The 21,852-nt window shown below is 39.0% G+C and overlaps 1 protein-coding gene across 1 annotated transcript in view; it reads right to left on the bottom strand.

Annotated features, from left to right (window-relative positions):
* USP47 (ubiquitin specific peptidase 47) overlaps window positions 1–21,852 on the bottom strand; it is a 190,352-nt gene that overhangs the window by 149,303 nt on the left and 19,197 nt on the right. The window contains exon 2 of the mRNA XM_006865822.1: window positions 5,277–5,336. Within this exon, the coding sequence (XP_006865884.1) occupies window positions 5,277–5,336 (60 nt within the window). The remainder of the gene's footprint in view (window positions 1–5,276; window positions 5,337–21,852) is intronic.

Genomic DNA, 21,852 nt, shown 5'->3' with positions numbered 1-21,852 from the left:
TCTTCTTATCAGCTGGACGCTTCACTCTCCACTCTAGTCCTCTGTGGCTATGTCACTGACTCTAGGCCCAAGATTTCCCAGGTCTTGCCACACTGTTGGCCAACCTGGTCTTCACCCGGATTCACATAAGTCTATTGAACGTTGTAGGGCTTAGCTCACCGCTTCATTCCTGTTTTTAACCTCACTTCCCTTTACCGGTGTCGAGCATGGTCACCAATCACAGCGTGTATTCCCATTGAGTCTTAGTCTTGGAAGGGGGTTTACACTGAGGGGATCCGACCACTTGTCTTGATGTTTTCTGGGCAAGCAAGTTGCTTGTTCTTGTAGTAACAGTCAGTCTGCCTATGATGCTTTATATTTTTCCTGTAGGTCTTCTTTCAAGAAATATCTTCTGTTCTTCTAGCCACTCCAGGTTGGCTTGCTTGTCCTTTCAAGTGGGAATTTCCCATCTCTGGAGATCTGGATATGTGGTTCAGGCTTCCACCTATAGTCTTATATATTGCAGAGGCTCCACAGGAAGCCTCCTTCCCTGGGCAATCCAACTGACTTTTGCATGTTGATCTTATACCCTGCCACTTTACTGAATCTTCCAATGATGTCTAGTAGCTTTTTTACTGAGTCTTTGGGGTTTTCTATATATAGGATCATATCGTCTGCAAATAAAGAGAGTTTTATTTCCTCTTTTCCAATTTGGATGCCTTTAATTTCCCATCTTGCCTTACAGCTCCAGCTAAGACTTCCAAAACAATACTGAATAGGCATGGTGACAAAGGGCATCCTTGTCTAGTTCTCGTTATTTCATTGTAATATTTGACTGTGTCTTCTCAAGCTGACCTTTGAAATTTTCTTTTCAGCTCTTGTACCTCCTCATTTCTTTCATTTGCTTGAGCATCTATCTCTATGCTGGAGTGCAAGCTTCAGCGTCTCTTTTGACATCCATTTTGATCTTTTCCTTCTTTCTTGTCTTCTTCATAACTTTTTGCATTCTTCCTGTATGATGTTCTTGATGTCATCGCACAACTCTTCTGGTCTTTTGTCTTTACAGTTTAATGTATCAAATCTGTTCTTCAGACGATCTGTATATTCAAGGTCATATTTTGGCTCTCGTGTACTTGTTTTCATTTTCTTCAACTTCAGTTTGTATTTGCATATGAGCCATTAATGGTCTGTTCATAATCTGCCCCTGGCCTTGTTTTGGCTGCTGATATGGAGCTTTTCCATCGTCTCTTTCCTCAGATGTAGTCAATTTGAATTCTGTTTATTCCATCTGGTGAGGTCCATGTGTATAATGTTATTTTTAAAAAATTATTTGAAATGAACAAATCACTGATTTTGCAGAATTCTACCATGCTATCTCCAGCATCATTCCTATCACCAAGGCCATATTTTCCAACTACTGATCCTTCTTTATTCCCAACCTTTTCATTCCAATCACCTGTAATAATCAATATATCTTGATTGCATGTTTGATCAATTTCAGATCGAAGAAGTTGATAGAAGTCTTCTATTATGTCCTTACTGGCTTTAGTGGTTGGTGCATAAATTTAAATAAACAGTCGTGGTTACAAGAGGCAGCATATAATCAAGAGCCAGTGATACTGAAGGAAGAAGTCCAAGGTGCACTGAAGGAACTGGCAAAGAACAAGGCACCAGGAATTGATGAAATAAAAATTGAAATCTTTCAAGAAAGTGAGGCAGCACTGGAGCCAAGAAATTTGGAAGACAACCGTATTTGTGCCCATTCCAAAGAGAGGTGACCCAACAGAATGCGGAAATCATCAAAAATATTTTTGATATCCCATGTTGAGTGAAGTTTTACTCAAGGTAATACAGAAATGGCTGCAAGCATACAGAGAACTTCCAGAGGTTCAACCCGTATTCTGAAAAAGATATGGAATGAGGGATATCATTGCTGATGTCCGATGGAACTTGGCTGAAAGCAGAAAATACCAGAAAGATATTTACCTGTGCTTTACTGACTACACAAAGTCTTCTGACTGTGTGGATCATACAAGCTATGGACAACATTGCGATGTATGAGTATTCCAGAACACTTGATTGTGTTCATGAGGAATCTGTACATTGACCAAGAGGCAGTTGTTCAAACAGAACATGGGAACACTGAATGGTTTTAAATTTAAAAAGGTGTGCGACGGGGTTGTGTTCTTTCCCCAAACTCATTCAACCTGTATGCTGAGCAAATCATCCTAAAAGCTGGGTTCTATGAAGAAAAACGTGGCATCTGGATTGGAGGAAGACTCATTAACAACCTGCAGTATGCAGATGATACAACCTTGCTTGCTTTTGAAAGCGAAGAGGACTTAAAATACTTACTGATAAAGATCAAAGACCACAGCCTTCTGGTATGGATTACATCTCAATATAAAGAAAACAAAAATCCTCATCACTGGACCAATAACCAACATTCTTGTTGACAAAGAAAAGATTGAGTTTGTCAAGGACTTCATTCTTCTTGGATCAACTATCAACACTCATGGAAGCAGCAGTCAAGAAATCAAACGACATATTGCATTAGGCAAATCTGGGGCACAAGACCTTTTTAAAGTGTTGAAGAGCAAAGACGTCAGCTTGAGGACTAAAGCATGTCTGACTCAAGCCATGATATTTTTAATAATCTCATATGCATGTGAAAGCTGGACAGTGAATAAGGAAGACTGTAGAAGAATTGATGCTTTCGATTTATGGTGTTGGAGAAGTATACTGTCAAAAGAACCAAGAGATCTGTGTTGGACGACTTGCAGCCAGAGTGTTCCTTGGCGGCCAAGATGGCCAAATTTCATCTCTCATACTTCAGATATATTGTCAGGAGGGACCAGTAACTGGAGAAAGATATTGTGTTTGGTAAGGTTGAGGGTCAGAGAAAAAAAGGAAGGCCCCCAGTGAGGTGGATTGGCCAAGTGGCAGCATCAATGGGCTCAAGCGTGGCAACAATTGTGAGGTTGGCCCAGGATCAGGCAGTGTTTCATTCTGTTGTGCATAGGGTCGCTATGAGTCTGTACTGACTCAATGGCACCCAGCAACACTATTAATACAAATCACACTAAAGTAACATTTCTCTCCTTCCTAATTTGGGAACTAATCAATCACATATTTGGGGAGTGGGGTCAAGGGAAGGAGAAAAAAATTTTTGCCATTCATAGATATCATCAATGTATAAGCTACACTAAATAATTTCTAACAGCTTTTCTAGAGGAAGTTAACCTTCACCACATTAAGGTAAACATTCAGATCTCCAAAAACCTTTACATATAGGAAAAGTATTTCTCAGAATAAGAAATTGGATTACCCCCATTACCATTGAGTCCGTTCCAACTCATCACGACCCTGTACAAGGTTCCGGAGGCTGTAAATCCTTCTCCTGCAGAATAGCTGGTAGATTTGAACTGCCCTTGTTGTTAGGAGTCTAATAGTTAGCCTACAGCAACCACCAAGACTCTTTAAAAATAGGATTGTTGCTATTGTTAAATGCATCTAGTTGGTTCCAACTCACAGTGACTTGGTATATGGCTTCTGAGGAGTAGCTGATGGTTTTGAACTGTCTACCTTTTGGTTAGCAAACCAATGCTAATCCTACAGCATCACACCAGGACTCCCAAAAATAGGACTGTTGTTGTTAAGTGCTGTTGAGTTTGTTCCGACTCATAGCGGCCCTGTATAGGATTTCTGACCTTGCAGTTCAAACTGACCTTGCAGCCAAGTGCTTATCCTACAATGCAACACCAGGACACACAGATATGATGTTGTTGTTGTTAAGAGCCATCGAGTGGATTCCGATCCATAGCGACCCTATATAGGGTTTCCAAGGAGCAGCTGGTAAACTTGAACCACCGACCTTGCAGTTCAAATGACTTTGCAGTCTGACTCATTAGCCCACAGTGCCACACCAGGATTCCTCAAATATGACCGTTGTTGTTAAGTGCCATCGAGTCGGTTCTGATCCATAGCGGCCCTGTATAGGGTTTCCAAGGAGTGACTGGTGAGCTTGAGCTGCCAACCTTGCAGTTCAAACGGCTTTGCAGTCTGGCACATTAACTCACAGCATCACACCAGGATCTCCATATAATATGATTGTTGTTGTTGATATGTGCCGTGGAGTTGGTTCCAACTCAAAGCGACCCTTTATGGGAGCAGAATGGAAGGTACCAAAAAGTAGAAATAGGTGGTAGATTAAAAATAACCAAATATTTGTTGCCACTTGTTTTCTTTTTTGTTTCTCCTCTTCCCTTGAATCTGCGCTGGCCATAAATCTGACTTATACCAGAAGAGTGTAACTGGAGTGATACTGTATAATTTAAGGCTTCTGTTTGCCCTTTTGAATGCTCCCTTTTAGAAGCCATCTATCAAATAAGAAGGCCAATTACCCTGAGTCACCACTCTATGAAAAAAGTCCTAGCAATCCGTGCAGAAAAGAAGTGCCCACTTAGTGGAAAGTGGCCACTGAGACAATTGAATAACTGAGAAAAGTTTTCTATAATATTTCATCTAAACCTAGCCAACAGTTGAATGTACCCATGCATAGAACCCAGATGATGCTATGTGGAGAGGAAGAACTGCCCAAATTCTCACCCTAGAATTGTGAGCAATTAAACTAATTGTTGTTTTACACCACTAAATTTTGAAGCAGTGTGTTACATGCCAATAGATAATCAAACCACACCTATGTACATTTAGCAAATGCATGGGTAAGGGAGAAGTTTATAGGATCAATTTTATTCTAAGCAATTTTGTAACAGATCATCTGGGAGAATAGGGACAGTTAAGGAGAAAGCTTGGAAGAAACACTGAGACCTACAGGCACCTGAGGAAAATGAAGTATTAAAAAAAGGTTAAAATGGAATGCAACATTACAAAAAAGTTTACAGAGTTTTATAGCACACACATGCTGTCAGAAGAACAACAGTTTTCTAATTCTGCACATAGGATTTCTGAATTTCTATTATTAAATGATTTATTTCTCATTATTAATATTTCTGAAAATAAATATGTATTCAAACTCAGCAACTATGATATCTAAAAGTGAAAACAAAGTGGTTTGTGGTTTTTATATTAGTTTATCCCTTCACACACTTGTTAAAAAGATAGAACTATAAAACTTGAATTCATTTAAGGTGTTTTTTTAATTAAAAGAGAGTAGAAAAGGAATAGCCAAACAAGCATAGAAATTTAAGACATGCCTTATTATTAAATTAAAATACTAACATGCTGTTATTTGTTCTGCTGATTATCACACTAAAGAAATTACATCAGCAGTCTACCTGGAAAAATTTCTTCTTCATTTCATCAAAGATACTTTGTCTGCATCTCCAAAACACATCCTATGGTATATAAGAACAAAATGAGTTACAAATGATTTCTTTAAAATAAAAGGGAAGACAGTGAAAATTAGAGCAATTAACTTAAAGATTTTTTTAAATAGATTTATTAATTACTCTAGTAATTTACTCATAAATTAAATGTATTAATTTTTACTTTATGCCTCAAATATTCCCATAAAAGTTACTGAAAACCTATGTTATAGCTACAAAGAATAATATTAACATGGAAAACAGTCACATTTAAACTAAGAGTGGAGGCTTTAGAATTGTGTAATAAACAAAACTTCCTAGTAAGGCAAATAATATTTTGAGTCAATTAAAGGAACTCTGCAGGGAAATCAAGAGATTTCTAATTTAACTAGACTATAAATTTGGAGTTTTCACATGAAGAATAGTTTAAAAGTAGGACTACTTAACATTATCCCTTCCCTTTCTTTTAAAAAGTAGCTTTTCCTTATTATAATAAGTCTATTTTAAAAATTATTTAGAAAATGAGGAAAATGCTAAAACATAATAGAGAAAATAACCAAGAGTTAGTCGCTTGAAATCCTGGTCTCATATCATTGCACACTTCTATTATACATATTTTTCTTCCTCTCTTTTAGTTAAGAAAAAGAAAGCAACTTTTACTGCTTTAGGAATTGCTTTATAAAGTAATATTCACAGGCAATTAAACATTATTCTACATCAATAAAAAAAAAAATTTACACTACTTGTTCCTACAACAGAAATAATATTTTATTATAACAGCAGTCCATCATTTTAAAACTCTAAAGTAATCCCTATAGCAATTGTTAACAATTTGAAACACCTAGCAGAGCCCTCCCCATTTTACACATGTATTGTTGCACCACATATATTGTTCATCCTTAGCGAAGCAGAATCATCTTATATGCAATTATTTGAAATGTGCTTCTTGTCACTCGATAGTTACTTTTCTTCACGTTAAAACATTTTGCTTTAAAATTATAATGTTTTTATTGTAGATGGTCCGTAATTTATTCACATAATCTATTATTAAGGAGTCCTGAGAGAATAATGGTTAGCCTGTAACCCAAAGGTAGTGGTTTGAACTTACCACCAGTCCGAGGGATAAAAGACCTGGTAATCTGCTCCCATAAAGATTGATTATAGCCTAGGAACCCTTACAGGGCAATTATACTCTCTCACGTATGGTTGCTAAGCATTGGAGTTGACTTAACAGCCACAACAACAATAATCTTTACTAATGGGCATAAGGAGCTCTGGTAGCGTAGTGGTTACCAATAGAGCTGCAAACCGCAAGGTCAGCAGTTCGAAACTACTAGCTGCTCCGTGGGAGAAAGATGAGGCGCTCTGCTCCTGTAAAGATTAACAGCCTCGGAAACCCTGTGCAGGGTCGCTATGAGTCAGAACCAACTCCACGGCACATCACAACAACAACAACAATGGGCATTAAAAAAAAAAAAAAAGTTGTTAAGTTAGTTCTAACTCATGACAACACCATGTGTGTCAGTGCCCCGTTGGGTTGTCCATGGCTGATATTTTGGAAGTAGATCACCAGACCTTTCTTACAAGAAAGCCTCTGGATAGACTAGAACCTCCACCAACCTTTCTAGTTAGTAGCCAAGTCCTTTAACCATCTGAACCACCCAGGGACTCCAAAGCATTTAGGAAATTTCAAATGTTTGCTATAGATATGCATGTTTATACAATTTTCCCCATAGGATAATTCTCAATGGAAAAATTATCACATCAAAGGATATGTGTTCATTTTTAGGATTTTGGGTATATGATGTCAAAGGCTGACTCTCCCATAAATAACACTCAAACTACAAAACGCTGTTCTAGGTGCTGAAAATACATCAGTGAACCTTACCCACAAGGACAGTCACTCAGCAGTGAGACCTAAACCAAATAAATCTAAACCATTATGCACCCATCAGTCTCAAGGTCTCTGCATTTCTGTACATTGTACCTGGAATGTGCTCCCCTTAGATATCTGCATTTCCTTACCTCTTTTGCTCAACTATCACTGTGTTGGTTTTAAAACATGTCCACAATCATTTGATAGGCCCCTCCAAGAAAAAAGAAAGCTCTTCTCCTAAGTTAAAATTTAACTCAATACCAATGCTTTTTCTTGTTGTTGTTTAGTAAGTCCTTGTGACAGGGAACATGACTTCCAAAACTGTGTTAGGAAAGTCAATACAACTTCCTCCTGTCTATATCTGTCTGTCTATCTGTCTCACTCTCTCAGATGCTCACCCTTGGAATCCAGTCACATAAAAAACCATGTTTAGCTGTTACAGCCAGAGCCCAAATGATATCCCAGCTCCTAGACTTTGAGCTGCCCCAGCTGATGTCTAGCAGAGCAGAAGCAAGCAGCTCCAGTTCAGCCTTGCATATGCATATCTGTGAATAAAATAAACGCTTGGTTGTTTGAAGTCACTACATTTTTGAATGGGCTGTTATACCAACAAAAGATAACTGTTATGGTTGGTTTCCCAATGAGGTCTTTCTTTCAGTATCCTATTTAAAATTACAATGTTTGCAAAATCTATTCAGGACTCATCACCACCCTTCTCTGCTCCAGTTTTGTCTATAAAAATCTGTTATCTAATACATTTGTTTATATTTAATTTGTCTATTATCTATCTCCTTAAAACTTCCTCTGAGGCAAGATGGAATGCTGTCAAGTGCCCTCGAGTCATAGCAACACTGTATAGGGTTTCCAAGGAGTGACTTGTGGGTTTGAACTAGGGACCTTGAGGTTCAAAGTCCAAAGCAGCTTTTAAAAACTTCAAAAAAAAAAAAAAAGGATAAAATATATCACAAACAATGGTTTTCAAACATTGCACAAGAGGTAGCACAGGGCAATGATAACCGGTGAAAGGGGAACCAAGGTAAAGTCTATGGTTAACTCAGCTTACTGCTCAGTTTCCAGCCACAGCACAGGGGGGTAGGCAGAGTTTTCATCCACAATGCAGAGTCTGGCAATCTCCCTGAGTTGAAGAGACGAGATTGGGAGTTCAAAGGAACCAGGAACTAGAATTTACAAAGTAAAATACAGCTGCAAAGACAGCAAGTTCCAGAGATCTGCAGAGGGGTCTTCCTTCAGTGTCCAATGAGTACTGGTCAGCATATGTATGACAATAAACTAGCTGAGGCAGGGAAAAGAACCATGGGAAAGAATCCCTGGAGCCTAATTAGTTTCCCAGCAGCCAGAGAGAAAGATCTCACAATACACGTGGGCAACAGAAAAAAAGTATTCAAAGATGGAGCTGACATAGTCTTAGTCTAAATGCTACTCAATCCAACCTTACAAAGCATAAAATCAAATCTTATAAGAATTAAACTATTTTCAAATAAATTAAGTACATCAGAGAACAAAGAATATTTATGGAAATAAAAAAATAAACAATTCTTAACAAGGTATAATTCACCATATCTGACATCTAATAAAAAATAATCACACAATTAAAGAAACAGGAAACTGTGACCCATGAGGAAGAAAAATAATCAATAAAAGTCAATCCAAACATGGTACAGATAATAAATTTAATGATGCTGTCAAGTCGGTTCCAACTTATAGTGACCTCATATAGGATTTCTGAGGTGGGTTTCAACTGCTAACTTTGTGGCTAACAGGCCAGTGCTTATTCTACAGTGTCACAACTGCTCTCCAAAATTAATAATATTGTAAAGTGCTGTCAAGTCAGTTCCAACTCATAGTTAACCTATATAGGATTTCCAAGCACCAGCTGGGTTTGAACCACCAAACTTGTAGTTCCTAAGTACAGTGCTTATCCTACAGCTGCACACCAGGACTCCAAACACTAAAAATAGTTTATAACTGTTTTCTATATTTTAAAAAGATAGAGGAAAGTATATTAAGGAGAAACAAAGACGATACAAAATAGACCAATTGTAAACTTCTAGAGATGAGAAATATAATGTCCGATTGAAAAATACAAGAGATGAGATTAACATATTGGATACTACCATTAAAGAAAAACTAATGAATTTAAAATAGAAATATATATTTAACATACTTTTTAAAGAAAAATACATATAAAACAGAAAAAAACTGAGAAAAATGAACGAAGCAACAGAGAGCTGCGACACAACTTCAAACAACATAATACTGTCTCTCTCTAGCCCCTCCTATGGAGTCCTGGACTGTAAAGTCGGTTTGAACCGCAAGGTCAGTGGTTCAAGTTCACAAGCTGCACCTTAGAAACCCTATACAGGGTTCACTATGGGTCAGAACTGATTTGGTGGCACTTAACATCCCCTCCTAAATGTAAGGTTCAGTAGAGTAGGAATATCTGTCCTTTTTTTCGCCAGTATACTGAAAAGTTGAATCCCTAATGTACAGAAAAGCTATGGCACATCCCGAAGCCAAACCCACTACCATGGAGTTGATTCCAATTCACAGCAACCCTGTATAGGGTTTCTGAAGTTATCAATCTTTACGGGAGCTGAAAGCCTCATCTTTTTCTTGTGGGGTGGCTAGTGGGTATGAACTTCTGACCTGTGGTTAGCAGTCCAGTGCTCATCTTATAGCACCGTCAGGGCTCCTCAAATGGCATATACTGCTGCTGCTGTTAAGTGGCTGTTGTTTTTGTTGTTGGGTGCCGCCTCATAGTGAACCCATGCACGACACAATGAAGCTCTGCCTGATCCTGAGCCAACGTCACCATAGTTGCTACATTTGAGTTCACTGATGCTGCCACTGTGCCAATCCATCTTTTGGGGTCTTCCTCTTTTTCTCTGAGCCTCCACCTTACCAAACATGATCTCCTCCAGTGACGGGTCCCTCCTGACAATACGTTCAAAGTATGAGAGACAAAGTCTGGCCATCCTGGCCTCTAAGGAGCACTCTGGCTATACTTCTTCCAACACAGAACATTTGTTCTTCTGGCAGTCCATGGTACTTTCAATATTCTCCTCCAACACAACTCAAAAGCATCAATTCATCTACGGTCTTCCAAATTCACTATCCACCTTTCACATGCATATGAGGTTATTGAGAATACTATGGCTTGCATCAGGTGCACCTTAGTCCTCAAACTGACATCTTTGCTCTTCAACACTTTAAAGAGGTCTTGTGCAGTAGGTCTGCCCAATGCAATACACCGTTTGACTTTCTGACTGCTGCTTCCATGAGTGTTGATGGTTGATCCAAGCAAAATGAAGTCACTGACAACTTCAATCTTTTCTCCATTTATATGGATGTTGTTGATTGGTCCAGTGGTAAAGATTTTTGTTTTCTTTACATTGAGGTGCAACCCATACCAAAGGCTGTGGTCTTTGATCTTCATCAGTAAGTATTTTAAGTCCTCTTGACTTTCAGCAAATAAAGTTAAATCATCTGATATAGCAGGTTGTTAATGAGTCTTCCTCCAATCGATTTCACTGTTAATCAACGTTAAGTGGTTAGCATCTTTAATTAGCAAGCATAAAAAATGCTAACCATATAATTAACATTCTAGAAAAATGCCAACCATAAAAATTTGATAAACAATATTAAAATTGAGAATATTATATTTAGATAATTACATTGTTGTTGCTGCTGTTGTTGTTAAGTACTGCTGAGTCAGTTCCAACTCACAGCGAACCTATACAGGGTTTCCAAGGCTGTAAATGTTTGCAAGAACAGACAACCTCATCTTTTGCCTATGGAGTGGCTGGTGGGCTCGAACCACCAGTGTTGTGGTTTGCAGTCCATTGATTATCCTACAGAACCACACTGATAATCATAGTGATGTTGTTAGCTGCCGTTGAGTCAGTATTGACTCATAGCAACCTTATGCACAACACAATGAAACACTGCCTAGTCCTGCACCAACCTCACAGTTGTTTGCTGCTGCCACTGTGTCAATCCATCTCACTGGGGATCTTCCTCTTTTTCGCTGACCTTCCACTTTACCAAGCATGATGTCCTCAAGGAAATATCCCTTCTAATATGTTCAAAGCATGAGAGATGAAATCTGGCCATTCTGGCTTCCAAGGAGCATTCTGGTTGTACTTCTTCCAACAAAGATTTGTTTCTTCTTCTGGCAGTCCATGGTACTTTTAATATTCTCCTCAAACACCACTATTCAAATGCATCAATTACTCCAAAGTTTTCATTATTCACTGTCCAATTTTCACACGCATATGAGGTTACTGAAAATACCATGGCTTGGATCAGGGGCACCTTAGTTTTTAAACTGATATCTTTGTTCTTGTTGTTGTTGCTATGTGACATGGAGTCGGTTCCGACTCATAGCGACCCTGTACAAGGTTTCTGAGGCTGTACATCTTTATGGGAGCAGAACGCCTCATCTTTCCCCCACGGAACAGCTGGTAGTTTTGAACTGCTGACCTTGAGGTCAACAGCCAGATTCAGCGTAGTGGTTACGAATCGGGCTGCGAACCTTAAGGTCAGCGGTTCGAAACTACCAGCCGCTCCGCGGGAGAAAGATGAGGCTTTCTACTCCCGTAAGGATTTACACCCTCGGAAACCCTGTACAGGGTCGCTATGGGTCGGAACCGATTCGACGGCACTTAACAACAACAACAACGCTACCATAGCACCTTATCTTTGTTCTTAAACACTTTAAAAAGGCCTTGTGCTGCCTAATGCAATACATCCTTTGATTTCTTGCTGCTCCCATGAGCTCAGCACTCCACAAAAAATGCTAACCATATAAGCAACATTCTTTAAAAATGGTAACCAGTTAAGGGATAGACACATCATAGTTTGGGAGTTGGGGAGGGCAATACTCAAGAAGGGGGTGTGGAGTGGAAGAACAAAGTAGATAAGATACACTTAGGTACGGATTGCATGGGCTAAATGGGACAGAGGTAAACAGCGATGCATGCTCAACTTTGGAACAGAGCTCTGTGACACAAGGATCGAGGTATAGTCTGAACAGGTAAAAGAGGGGAAATAATGTTAAGATGCTTGACTGTCTTATGGATATTGGTTTCCCTTGCATACTATTGTAAAATAGACAACTCAGTGGGATAGAAAAGAGTATCAGAAAACATGATTACAGAAAGCTTGTAAACCTGTCTTCATTCAGCCTGTAACTGATTGGAATACCTAAAAGGCGTTCTAGAACTTGCCCAGTGAAATAGGCTTCCTGTTGAACCTCTGTAGTATACATGACCTTAGGTAGAATTCTGAGCCCCATCCAAGACCTTCTGAGGTGGAACATTCCCACTTGAAAAGAGATAAAGACCAGACAGGAGCAGCTAGAGGAACAGAAAATATTCCTGAAAGACAGACCAGGAGGAAAAAAAACAAAAAGTTTGTTGTTTTGGCAGTCTGTTTGGCTATTCAAGAACAACAAGCAAGCTGTTTGTAGGGAAGCCAAATACTCAAGTCCCTTCAGGACAAATCCGCCTCCGAGACTGAAACTCAAAACACGAGCAGGCATATAAACTTTGATGACTATGTTGGTCTACATGTGAGTGGAAGCGATGGAAAGGCAGCAATGAAAACATACGCTGAGTTCGACCATGTTCCACAGATTCCTGTTGACCTTGAAATGAGAGACAGAAGAGGAAGGGCTGGTTTGTCCAAAGTTTGGGGAGACTTGGGAACTCCTTCCTGAGCCCATGGACACAGACCTAGCCATGGGGGGCTAGAGCTAAGAGTGAAATGTCCAACAATATGAAGTGGGGGGGAGACACACAAGAATACCCAAACGTGCAGATAATACCCATTTGACCTAGCTTCGATGGCTTGATGACCAGAGCTCGACTAGAGGAAGATAAAGAAATTTGATACAAGAAGCAAATGTAACTTGCTATAATTTGATGAACTTAACCTTTACTTATGGATTGCTCAAAATACCAACCAAGAGAGAAGGATTCTTCACATCAAGGATCAAGCCTGTACCCTCAGTATACAGGGTTGATAGGGCAACTTATTGGCTACCTAAAATGGGGGGGAAGGTGCTCTGGTAGCGTAATGGTTACAAATTGGGCTGCTAATCTCAAGGTCAGCAGTTCGAAACTACCAGCAGTTCTGTGGGAAAAAGATGAGGTTTTCTATTCCTGTAAAGATTTACAACTGTGGTAACCCTGTACAGGGTCATTATGAGTTGGAATCAACTTGACAGCACTTAACAACAACAAAATTGGGGTGGGGGGGAGTTTAAAGGCATGAAGTGGCTGGCTTTTTTTTTTTCATGTTTTCAGAGTGTGTGGGTGAAGGTAGAATCCCAACTGAATAGTTTTCATTTTGTCTAGATGGGTCTGGTAAAAGGAGATGGGGATAGGACTCTTTTGACTGAACAGCGAGTAACTGTTTTTATGACTAACGGGGATTGTCACAACTGTAAAAGTAGAAGTTGTATAACATAAAGGGGGGAGTAGTTAATCTTACATTTCAGAAACAGAGGACCCTACGACCATCAAGAGAGAAGAACATTGACGGAATGTGGGACACTAACCAAAGAAGCAGTAACACCAGAGATGGAGGCAGCGATGAGGACATGGAGAGAGGGAGCAGCTGAGCACTCTAGACGCATGGAAAGAGAGGGCTGAGTGCTGGTGGCCAGAAGGCAGGCTTGCAGAATGTACCCTTTGGTTTTTTTAATTTAAGTGATTATATATTCCTGAGTGTTTTTGTGTACATCAAAAACAAAAAATAACAACAAAAAAAAACAACAGAGGGAATAGAAGCAAATGTTGTTAAATGACGATGCATGGAGGCAATTGTAATCATTGTAATAAAACAAAATATAGGATGATTGTAAAACCAATATTCTCCCTCCCATGTAAACTATTACTCAAATCACAATAAAAGCTTTAAAATGAATAAAAAATGTTAACCAAAAATTTTATAAACAGAGTAATATTAAATTGGGATTTTCAATTCATTCAAGGACAACATTAACAGAGAAAAAAATGCAACCTAGAGAGTGGAAGAACATGTTGACAATTCATGTAGAATGCAAAGCCTCCACACAAAGCCAGAACCTGAAAGAGCTACATTCTTGGTATGATGCTAAACTAAAAATAAACTGGCACTTGCATGTGATGGAACATAAATATTTTTCCCTATTCCTTCCCCTAAGTATGACTAAACACTCTAGGCTTTATATATAAAACAAATGTATGATTGAAAAGTAGAGAGGAGAAAGTATACCACCTATACACCTTGGGACCCAAAGAATGCAAGGCAATGAGTTCCCTGAGTTTTATTTTTGCCTTATATATCCCAGACTTGGAGCTGAAGAAGCCAGGAACACCAATGAGCACATTATTGTTGCTGTTACATACAGTCGAATCAGTTCCAAGTCATAGCAACATTGTATAGGGTTTCCAGGGAGCAGCTGGTGGTTTTAAACTGCCACCCTTTTGGCTCGCAGTACAGTGCTGATCCTATAGTGCACCACCAGGAGTCCAAATGGGCACATACCGGAAAAAAAAAAAAAAAAAAAAGCCTAAAAAAACTGTTTGTATCCAGGATCAGGAAAAGGTCAACCTAGTAAGAAAAAAAAACTTTTAAACACTCTATTCCAATCACTCACTACTGAATAAATTCTGGCTCCACAGCAAAAGCTGAGTAGAGAACCTAGCAGCAATGAAGCACCCCAACACCCCCACAACTGGGGCACCTAAAAGGGCATGTATGGAACCATGACATTCATCCCTGCCAACAAGCAGCAAGCCACACAACTGCAGTGTCAATGGAGGCCATTGGGGAACCTGAACTTTCACCCCTACTAAGTATAATGAGGAGCCTCATCCTCCCACCCCAGATGATGCCAAGTAGAGTGTCAGGCTTTTCACCATTACCTAACAGTACAAAGGATACTTTCAATCATGGTATGAGTCTAAATCATGTAGGAAATTGAAACTCCCAACTCTGTTTAGTTATAACACAGTTATTCCCTCAGATGTCAGCATAAGCTAAGTGGGAAACCTGAACTTTCCTTTCCAAAACCAGAGTTTATATGAAATCTAGTATGCCAGATCTTAACTCAAAAATGTCCAGATTTCGATCAAATACAACACATACCAAGAACCAGGAGATCTCAAACTGAATTTAAAAAGATGATCAATAGATAATAAACATCGATATGCCAGATATGTTGAATTACGTCATAAATATTTTAAAGCAGTAAAAATAAGCTTCACAGAACATTTGTAAACATGCATATTGTTGCTGTTGTTGTTAAGTGCCATCAAGTCAGTTCGGCCTCTTAGCAACCTTGTACAGGCTTTCCAAAGAGGGGTAGGGAATTTGAACTGCCAACCTTGAGGTTCAAAATGACCTGGCAGCCAGGAGTGCAGCGGTGCAGGGACCACCCAGCTGCTGATAACGGGCGGGACTGATGGCAAGGAAGAGGCCAAGCGGGACTGATGGCAAGGAAGAGACCAACAGGCAAATCTTAGCCTGAGACTGGAGAATTTAATCTAAGAAATGCTTGACCTTGTCACTCAACTCACAATCTGGAAGACCAAGGAGCACAACCGCATCCTCACCTCCTATGCCCGCCCACCAAAAAGCCCTAGGACTGACTGCACATCTGACGAATGTTTCTGAGACGAGACAGACTCGACGAAGGATCTGGACAAACTTGAATTTATTTCACTTTCTTGCTGTCACTCCCTACATAACACTTTTGAATTTACCTCCTCTCACCATAGACTATACACTCAGGAGTCCTGGTGTGGCACTGTGGGTTAACGTGCCAGAATGCAAAGCCGTTTGAACTGCGAAGTCGGTGGTTAAAGCTCACCAGCTGCTCCTCAGAAACCCTACACATAGTCGCTATGGGTTGGAATCGACTCAATGGTACTTAACAACAACAACCATACACTCAAGGTACCTCTTACTCTTGAGATTAGCCTAGTCCAGTGCTTTTTTCCTTAGTTTTCATCTTAATATCTCTTTTAATTTACCTCGTGGAAATTGTTCCTCTTGGGTCCTAATTCTTCTCTACATGTTTAATTCTCAGTTACATGGGTTGTAAGTGTACAGCCTTGTATCCTTTTCCATATATATTCTTCCTGGAACTTCTCATCCTCTGGATGACAACTAGAACTCTCTGGGGTTAATCCCTGCATTTTTGTTTGGCACTAATCCCAATTTTTGTGCTACAGTTTCACAATTCCAGTTACCTGCTACCAATCTCCCCCAAATACCACCAACACTCTTTGTCTAAAATTGATTTAAGAAATAGATAAAACAGCCTTACATATTCATATGAGGGGGCTTCAAAAAGTTTGTAGAAAAATTAAATGAAAAGTTAGTGGCACAATAACACCCAAACTTGCAGATAGTATCCATCTGACCTAGCCTCGATGGCTTGATAATCAGAACTAAACTAGAGGAAGATAAAAACAAAAAAAATTTTTGATAAAGGAAATTAATGTAAATTTGGTGAACTTGACCTATACTTAAGGATATAGTAGCTCAAAATACCAGCTGAGAGGGAAGGAGTCTTCATATCAAGTATCAATCCCATGCCCTTTGTATACAGGGTACATAAGGACAGGCAACTTAGACATCGGCTACCTAAAATGAGAGGGGTTAAAGGTACAAAGTGACTGGCTTACACATTTTCAAGAGGGAGTTTAGTTTACGAGTGTGCGGGGGAGGGTAGAGTCCCCACTGAATAGTTTTCATCTTGTCTAGATGGGTCTGGTGAAAAGAGATGGGGATAAGATTCGTATGATTCAAAAGTAAATGTTATCAGGACATAATGAATTGCGACTGTCCAAATTGTAAAGGTAGAAGTTTTTTAACAAAAATGGGGAAGTAGTTAATCTTACAGTCCAGAAACAGAGGACCCTAGGACCATCAAGGGAGAAGAGCACAAGCGGAATGTGGGACCCTATCCAGTGAAGCTGTGACACCAGAGATGGAGGCAGAGATGAGGACATGGAGAGACGGAGCAGCTGAGGACTCTAGACTCATGGAAAGAGAAGGATTGAGCACTGGCAGCCATGAGGCAGAATGTGCCCTTTGGTTGTTTAAATTATATGTTCCTGAGTGTTTCTTTGTACATCCCCCATCCCCACGCCACAAAAAAAAACTGGAATGAAAGCAAATACTGTTGAATTATGATGCACAGAGGCTGATTCTAATCACTGTAATGAAACGATGGTGTAAAGTTGATGTTCTCCCATGTGAACCATCACTCAGTTCACAAAAAAAAAAAAAAAAATCCCAGAGGAAGAGCAAGCGCAATAACAACAACAAAAAAAAAACAAGCAGAGGACAGATGGGATAAGATAGATGCCAAGACATGTGGAGATCCAGGAACCCAAGAAACCAGGAAGCAGAGGCTGAAGAGTCAAGGACCTGTATGTCTCCAGAGCTGACGGAGAAAGTCTTCCTCTAAAGTGGATGTTCTGAATTTACACTTCTAGCCTCCTAAACTATGAAAAAATAAATTTCTTTTTGAAACTCCCTTGTACTTCATCTGCTCAGCCACCTGCACTTGAAACCACAGCATTATTTCTACTCTCCCTTCTTATGACTATTCAGTCAGTAAATTCAGAAGATTCTGTTTTAAACAAAGCTCCTGAAATGTCTCATTCCTTTTAACTTTTGTATCATTGCTGCACTCTCCCACTTGGTCTCTCTTTCCTAACCATTTCTGCTGCTGCTTAATTTTATCTTTCCAAAACACATCACTGGTTTTACCTCCCAATACTGTGCCAAGAAAATGTCTAAAGTAGTGACTTTCATATCGAGTTACCACCATAGTGTGGATCATAAAGTCAATTTAGGGGTTTAAATCAGCCTTAAAAAAAAAAAAGTAAAGTCAAATTTAAAAAATATCAGAGTGCATTTAAAAAAAAAATAAAAGAAAGAAACATACTGAATGGGCTCAACAAAAGAATAGAAGAGATAAACAATCAGTGAACTGGAAACTAGAACAAAGAAAATGCTTAATTTGAACAGACAGGAAATACATTTTTTAAAAAAAACAGAAAATAGTAGGGCATGCAGAACTATTAGAAAAAAATCCAAGATATGCAGATAGTACCATATGACCTATCTTGGATGGCTAGCTGACCAGAACTCTAACAGATGAGAGTTATTATCAAAAGAAATTTGATACAGAGAACAAGCGTAAATTGCTACAATTTACTTGTGGATGTAGTTGTTCAAAATTCCAACCAAAATGGAAGGATTCTTCATATCAAGGATCAATCTTGTCTCCTCAGTACACTGGGTTGATAGGGCAGGCATCTTAAGACACTGGCTATCAAAAACGGGGGCTATAAAGCACGAAGTGGCTGGCTTACGAGCTTTCATGAGTGTGCTTAGTTTCAGAACGAGGGGGATAAGGTAGAATCCCCACTCAATAATAGTTGATCCTCTTTTCCGGATGCATCTAGCGAAAGGGGATGGGGGTGATGGTGATAGGATTTTATGATTCAATTGTTAGTAACTGTTATCTTGACCAAGTGTGATTGTTGCAATAGTAAATGTAGACGATGTGTAACTAAAAGGGGGAAGTAGTTAATATTTCATTTCAAAACAGAGGACCCTAAGACCATCACGAGGGAAGAGCAGGTGTGGAACATGAGATCCTACCTAGAAAAGAAGCAACAGCAAAGATGGTGGCAGGGGTGACGGCATAAAGAGATAAAGCAACTGAGGATTCTAGGTCCATGGACTGAGAAAGGCTGTGTGCCTGTGGGCAGGAGGCGGTCTTGCAAAATATGCCCTTTGAACATTTAAAAGATTATGTATTTTCTGTTTTGTATACATACATCAAAAAAAAAAAGGAATAGCTGTAAGTACTGTTAACTGATGGTACATGGAAGGGACTGTAATAGTTGCAATGAAAGGAAGTATGATTTGTTGAATATAAAACTGATAATCTGCCCTACCCTTCACTCAATTCACATTAAAAACTTAAAAAAAAAAAATCTACAATACAAATCAAAGAAGTGCTGAAAGGAAAGAAAAAAGAAGGCAGGACTGAAAAGGCATTTCATGTAATATGGCAAATAACTTCAAATCCTATACTTTAGGAATGAAGGAATTCACACATGATGGAAAACTAAGAAAATGCGTCTCCTGCAAACCTGCTCTAAAGGAATGGCTAAAGAAGTTCTCTAAAGAAAAAGGAAAAGATAAATTGAAACTTGGATAACCAGGAAGAAAGAACACAGTTTAAAAATATGACTGAATACTATACTTAAGAAAAGTTCTCCTAAGTTTTTTAAATGCTTGATAGTTGAAACAAAAAAGATACTATTACCTGATGGGGCTACAAGTATATAGAGAAGAAACATTTTTAAAAATTATAAATAGGAAAGGAAAGAACATAAAAGAAGGAGAGGTTCCTACATATCAGGCATACTTCTAAAACACTGACAACAACAGAATGTGATAAGTTAGAGATACAAGAAGGAGCTTTTAAAAGTTCATAGAAAAATGCAAATAAGATAATGGAAATTTCCCATGAATTTTTGAAACACCCTTGTGTTTAGCTAAAGCAGTTCCTAAAAAACTATACAAAGAGAAAAACAAAGAACAGTATCGATAAAACAAAGTCCTAGTATAGCACTCAACCACAAGGTCGATTTGAACCGCAAGGACAGCAGTTCAAACTCACCACAGCTGGTCCTCAGAAACCCTATACAAGATCGACATGGGTCAGAACTGACTCAATGGCACTTTAACAACAATAACAGATAAAACAAAATGGAATTTTAACATGTGTTCATGTAACCTACAAGAAGGCAGGAAAAGAAAGCAGAAAACAAAAATTTAAATAGCAAACTTAAGCTCTAACAGATTATTAAATATAAATAATCTAAACATATCAATTAAAAAAGTTAGACTGGTAGAGTGGACAACAAACATCATCCAACTATATACTGTCTATATGAATAAAAATTGATTCAGTGGTACCTAGCAATGCAGGCTGTCTGTTAAGAAAGTCACTTCAAATACATTAATATGAGCAAACTGAAAGTAAATGATGAAAAAACACATATTATGCAATCACTCTTCCAACGAAAGTAACCATGTTAATGAAGCAAAGTATATGATTTATTTCATGTACCCTGATGATCTACTCTGTGAACCCAATGCACAATAAAAGGCTTTTTTTTAAGTTATCAAAATAATTCCTTAAAAAAAGAATATAATATGAGAATTAAAAACACAAAGTCTAATAGTATATTGAGAATATTTGACACAACTGATGAACTCCACATTTGTTGTTGTTGTTAGGTGCCATCGAGTTGGTACCAACCCATAGCAACCTTATGCACAGCAGAATGAAACACTGCCCTGGGTCAATCTCACCACTGTTGTGACACTTGAGTCCATCGAAGCTGCCACTTGGCCAATCCATCTCGTTGGGGGGGTCTTCCTCTTTTTTTCTGACCCTTGACCTTACCAAACATGATACCCTTCTCCAGTGACTGGTTCCTCCTGACAGTATGTCCTAAGTATAAGAGACGAAGTTTGGCCATCTTGGCCTCCAGTGAGCACTCTGGCTGCACTTCTTCCAAAACGGATCTATTGGTTCTTTTGGCAGCCCAAGGCACTTTCAATATTCTCCTCCAACACCATAACTCAAAGGCATCAATTCTTCTACAGTCTTTCATATTCACTGTTCAGCTTTCCCATGCATATGAGATTACTGAAAATACCATGGCTTGGGTCAGGCACACCTTAGTCCTCAAGCTGACAACTTTGCTCTGCAACACTTTAAAAAAGTCTTGTGCAGCAGGATTTGCCTAATGCAATACGTCCTTTGATTTCTTGACTGCTGCTTCCTTGAGTGTTGATAGTTGATCCAAGAAGAATGAAGTCCTTGACAACTTCAATCTTTTCTCCACTGATAAGAATGTTGTTTATTGGTCCAGTGGTGAGGATTTTTGTTTTCTTGACATTGAGATGCAATCCATACCAAAGGCGGAGCTCTTTGATCTTCATCAGTAAATGTTTTAAGTCCCCTTCACTTTCAGCAAGCACGGTTGTATCATCTGCATATCGCAGGCTGTTAATGAGTCTTCCTCCAATCCTGATGCCACGTTTTTCTTCATACAACCCAACTTCTCAGATTATTTGCTCAGCATACAAGTTGAATAAGTATGGTGAAAGAATACAGCCTTGTTGTACACATTTCTTAATTTTAAAACATTCAGTGTTCCCGTGTTCTGTTTGAACAACTGCTTCTTGGTCCAGGTACAGACTCCTCATGAGCACAATTAAGTGTTCTGGAATACTCATACTTAGCAATGTTGTCCATCGCTTGTCATGATCCACACAATTGAAAGCCTTTGCGTAGTCCATAAAGCACAGGTAAACATCTTTCTGATATTTTCTGCTTTCAGCCAAGATCCATTGCACATCACAAATGATATCCCTCGTTCCATGGCCTCTTCTGAATCTGGCTTGAACCTCTGGAAGTTCTCTGTCAATGTATACTTGCAGCCGTTTCTGTATTACCTTTAGCAAAACTTTACTCGCATGGGATAGCTAAGAGATTGTCCAATGATTTCCACATTCCATTGGGTCACCTCTCTTTGGAATGGGCACAAATAT

This window comes from Chrysochloris asiatica, unplaced genomic scaffold (genome assembly GCF_000296735.1).
Source record: "Chrysochloris asiatica unplaced genomic scaffold, ChrAsi1.0 scaffold00083, whole genome shotgun sequence".
NCBI classification, from domain to species: Eukaryota; Metazoa; Chordata; class Mammalia; order Afrosoricida; family Chrysochloridae; genus Chrysochloris; species Chrysochloris asiatica.
The sequence above is the reverse complement of the archived record's forward strand: the minus strand, read 5'-3'. Positions and strand labels throughout refer to the sequence as shown.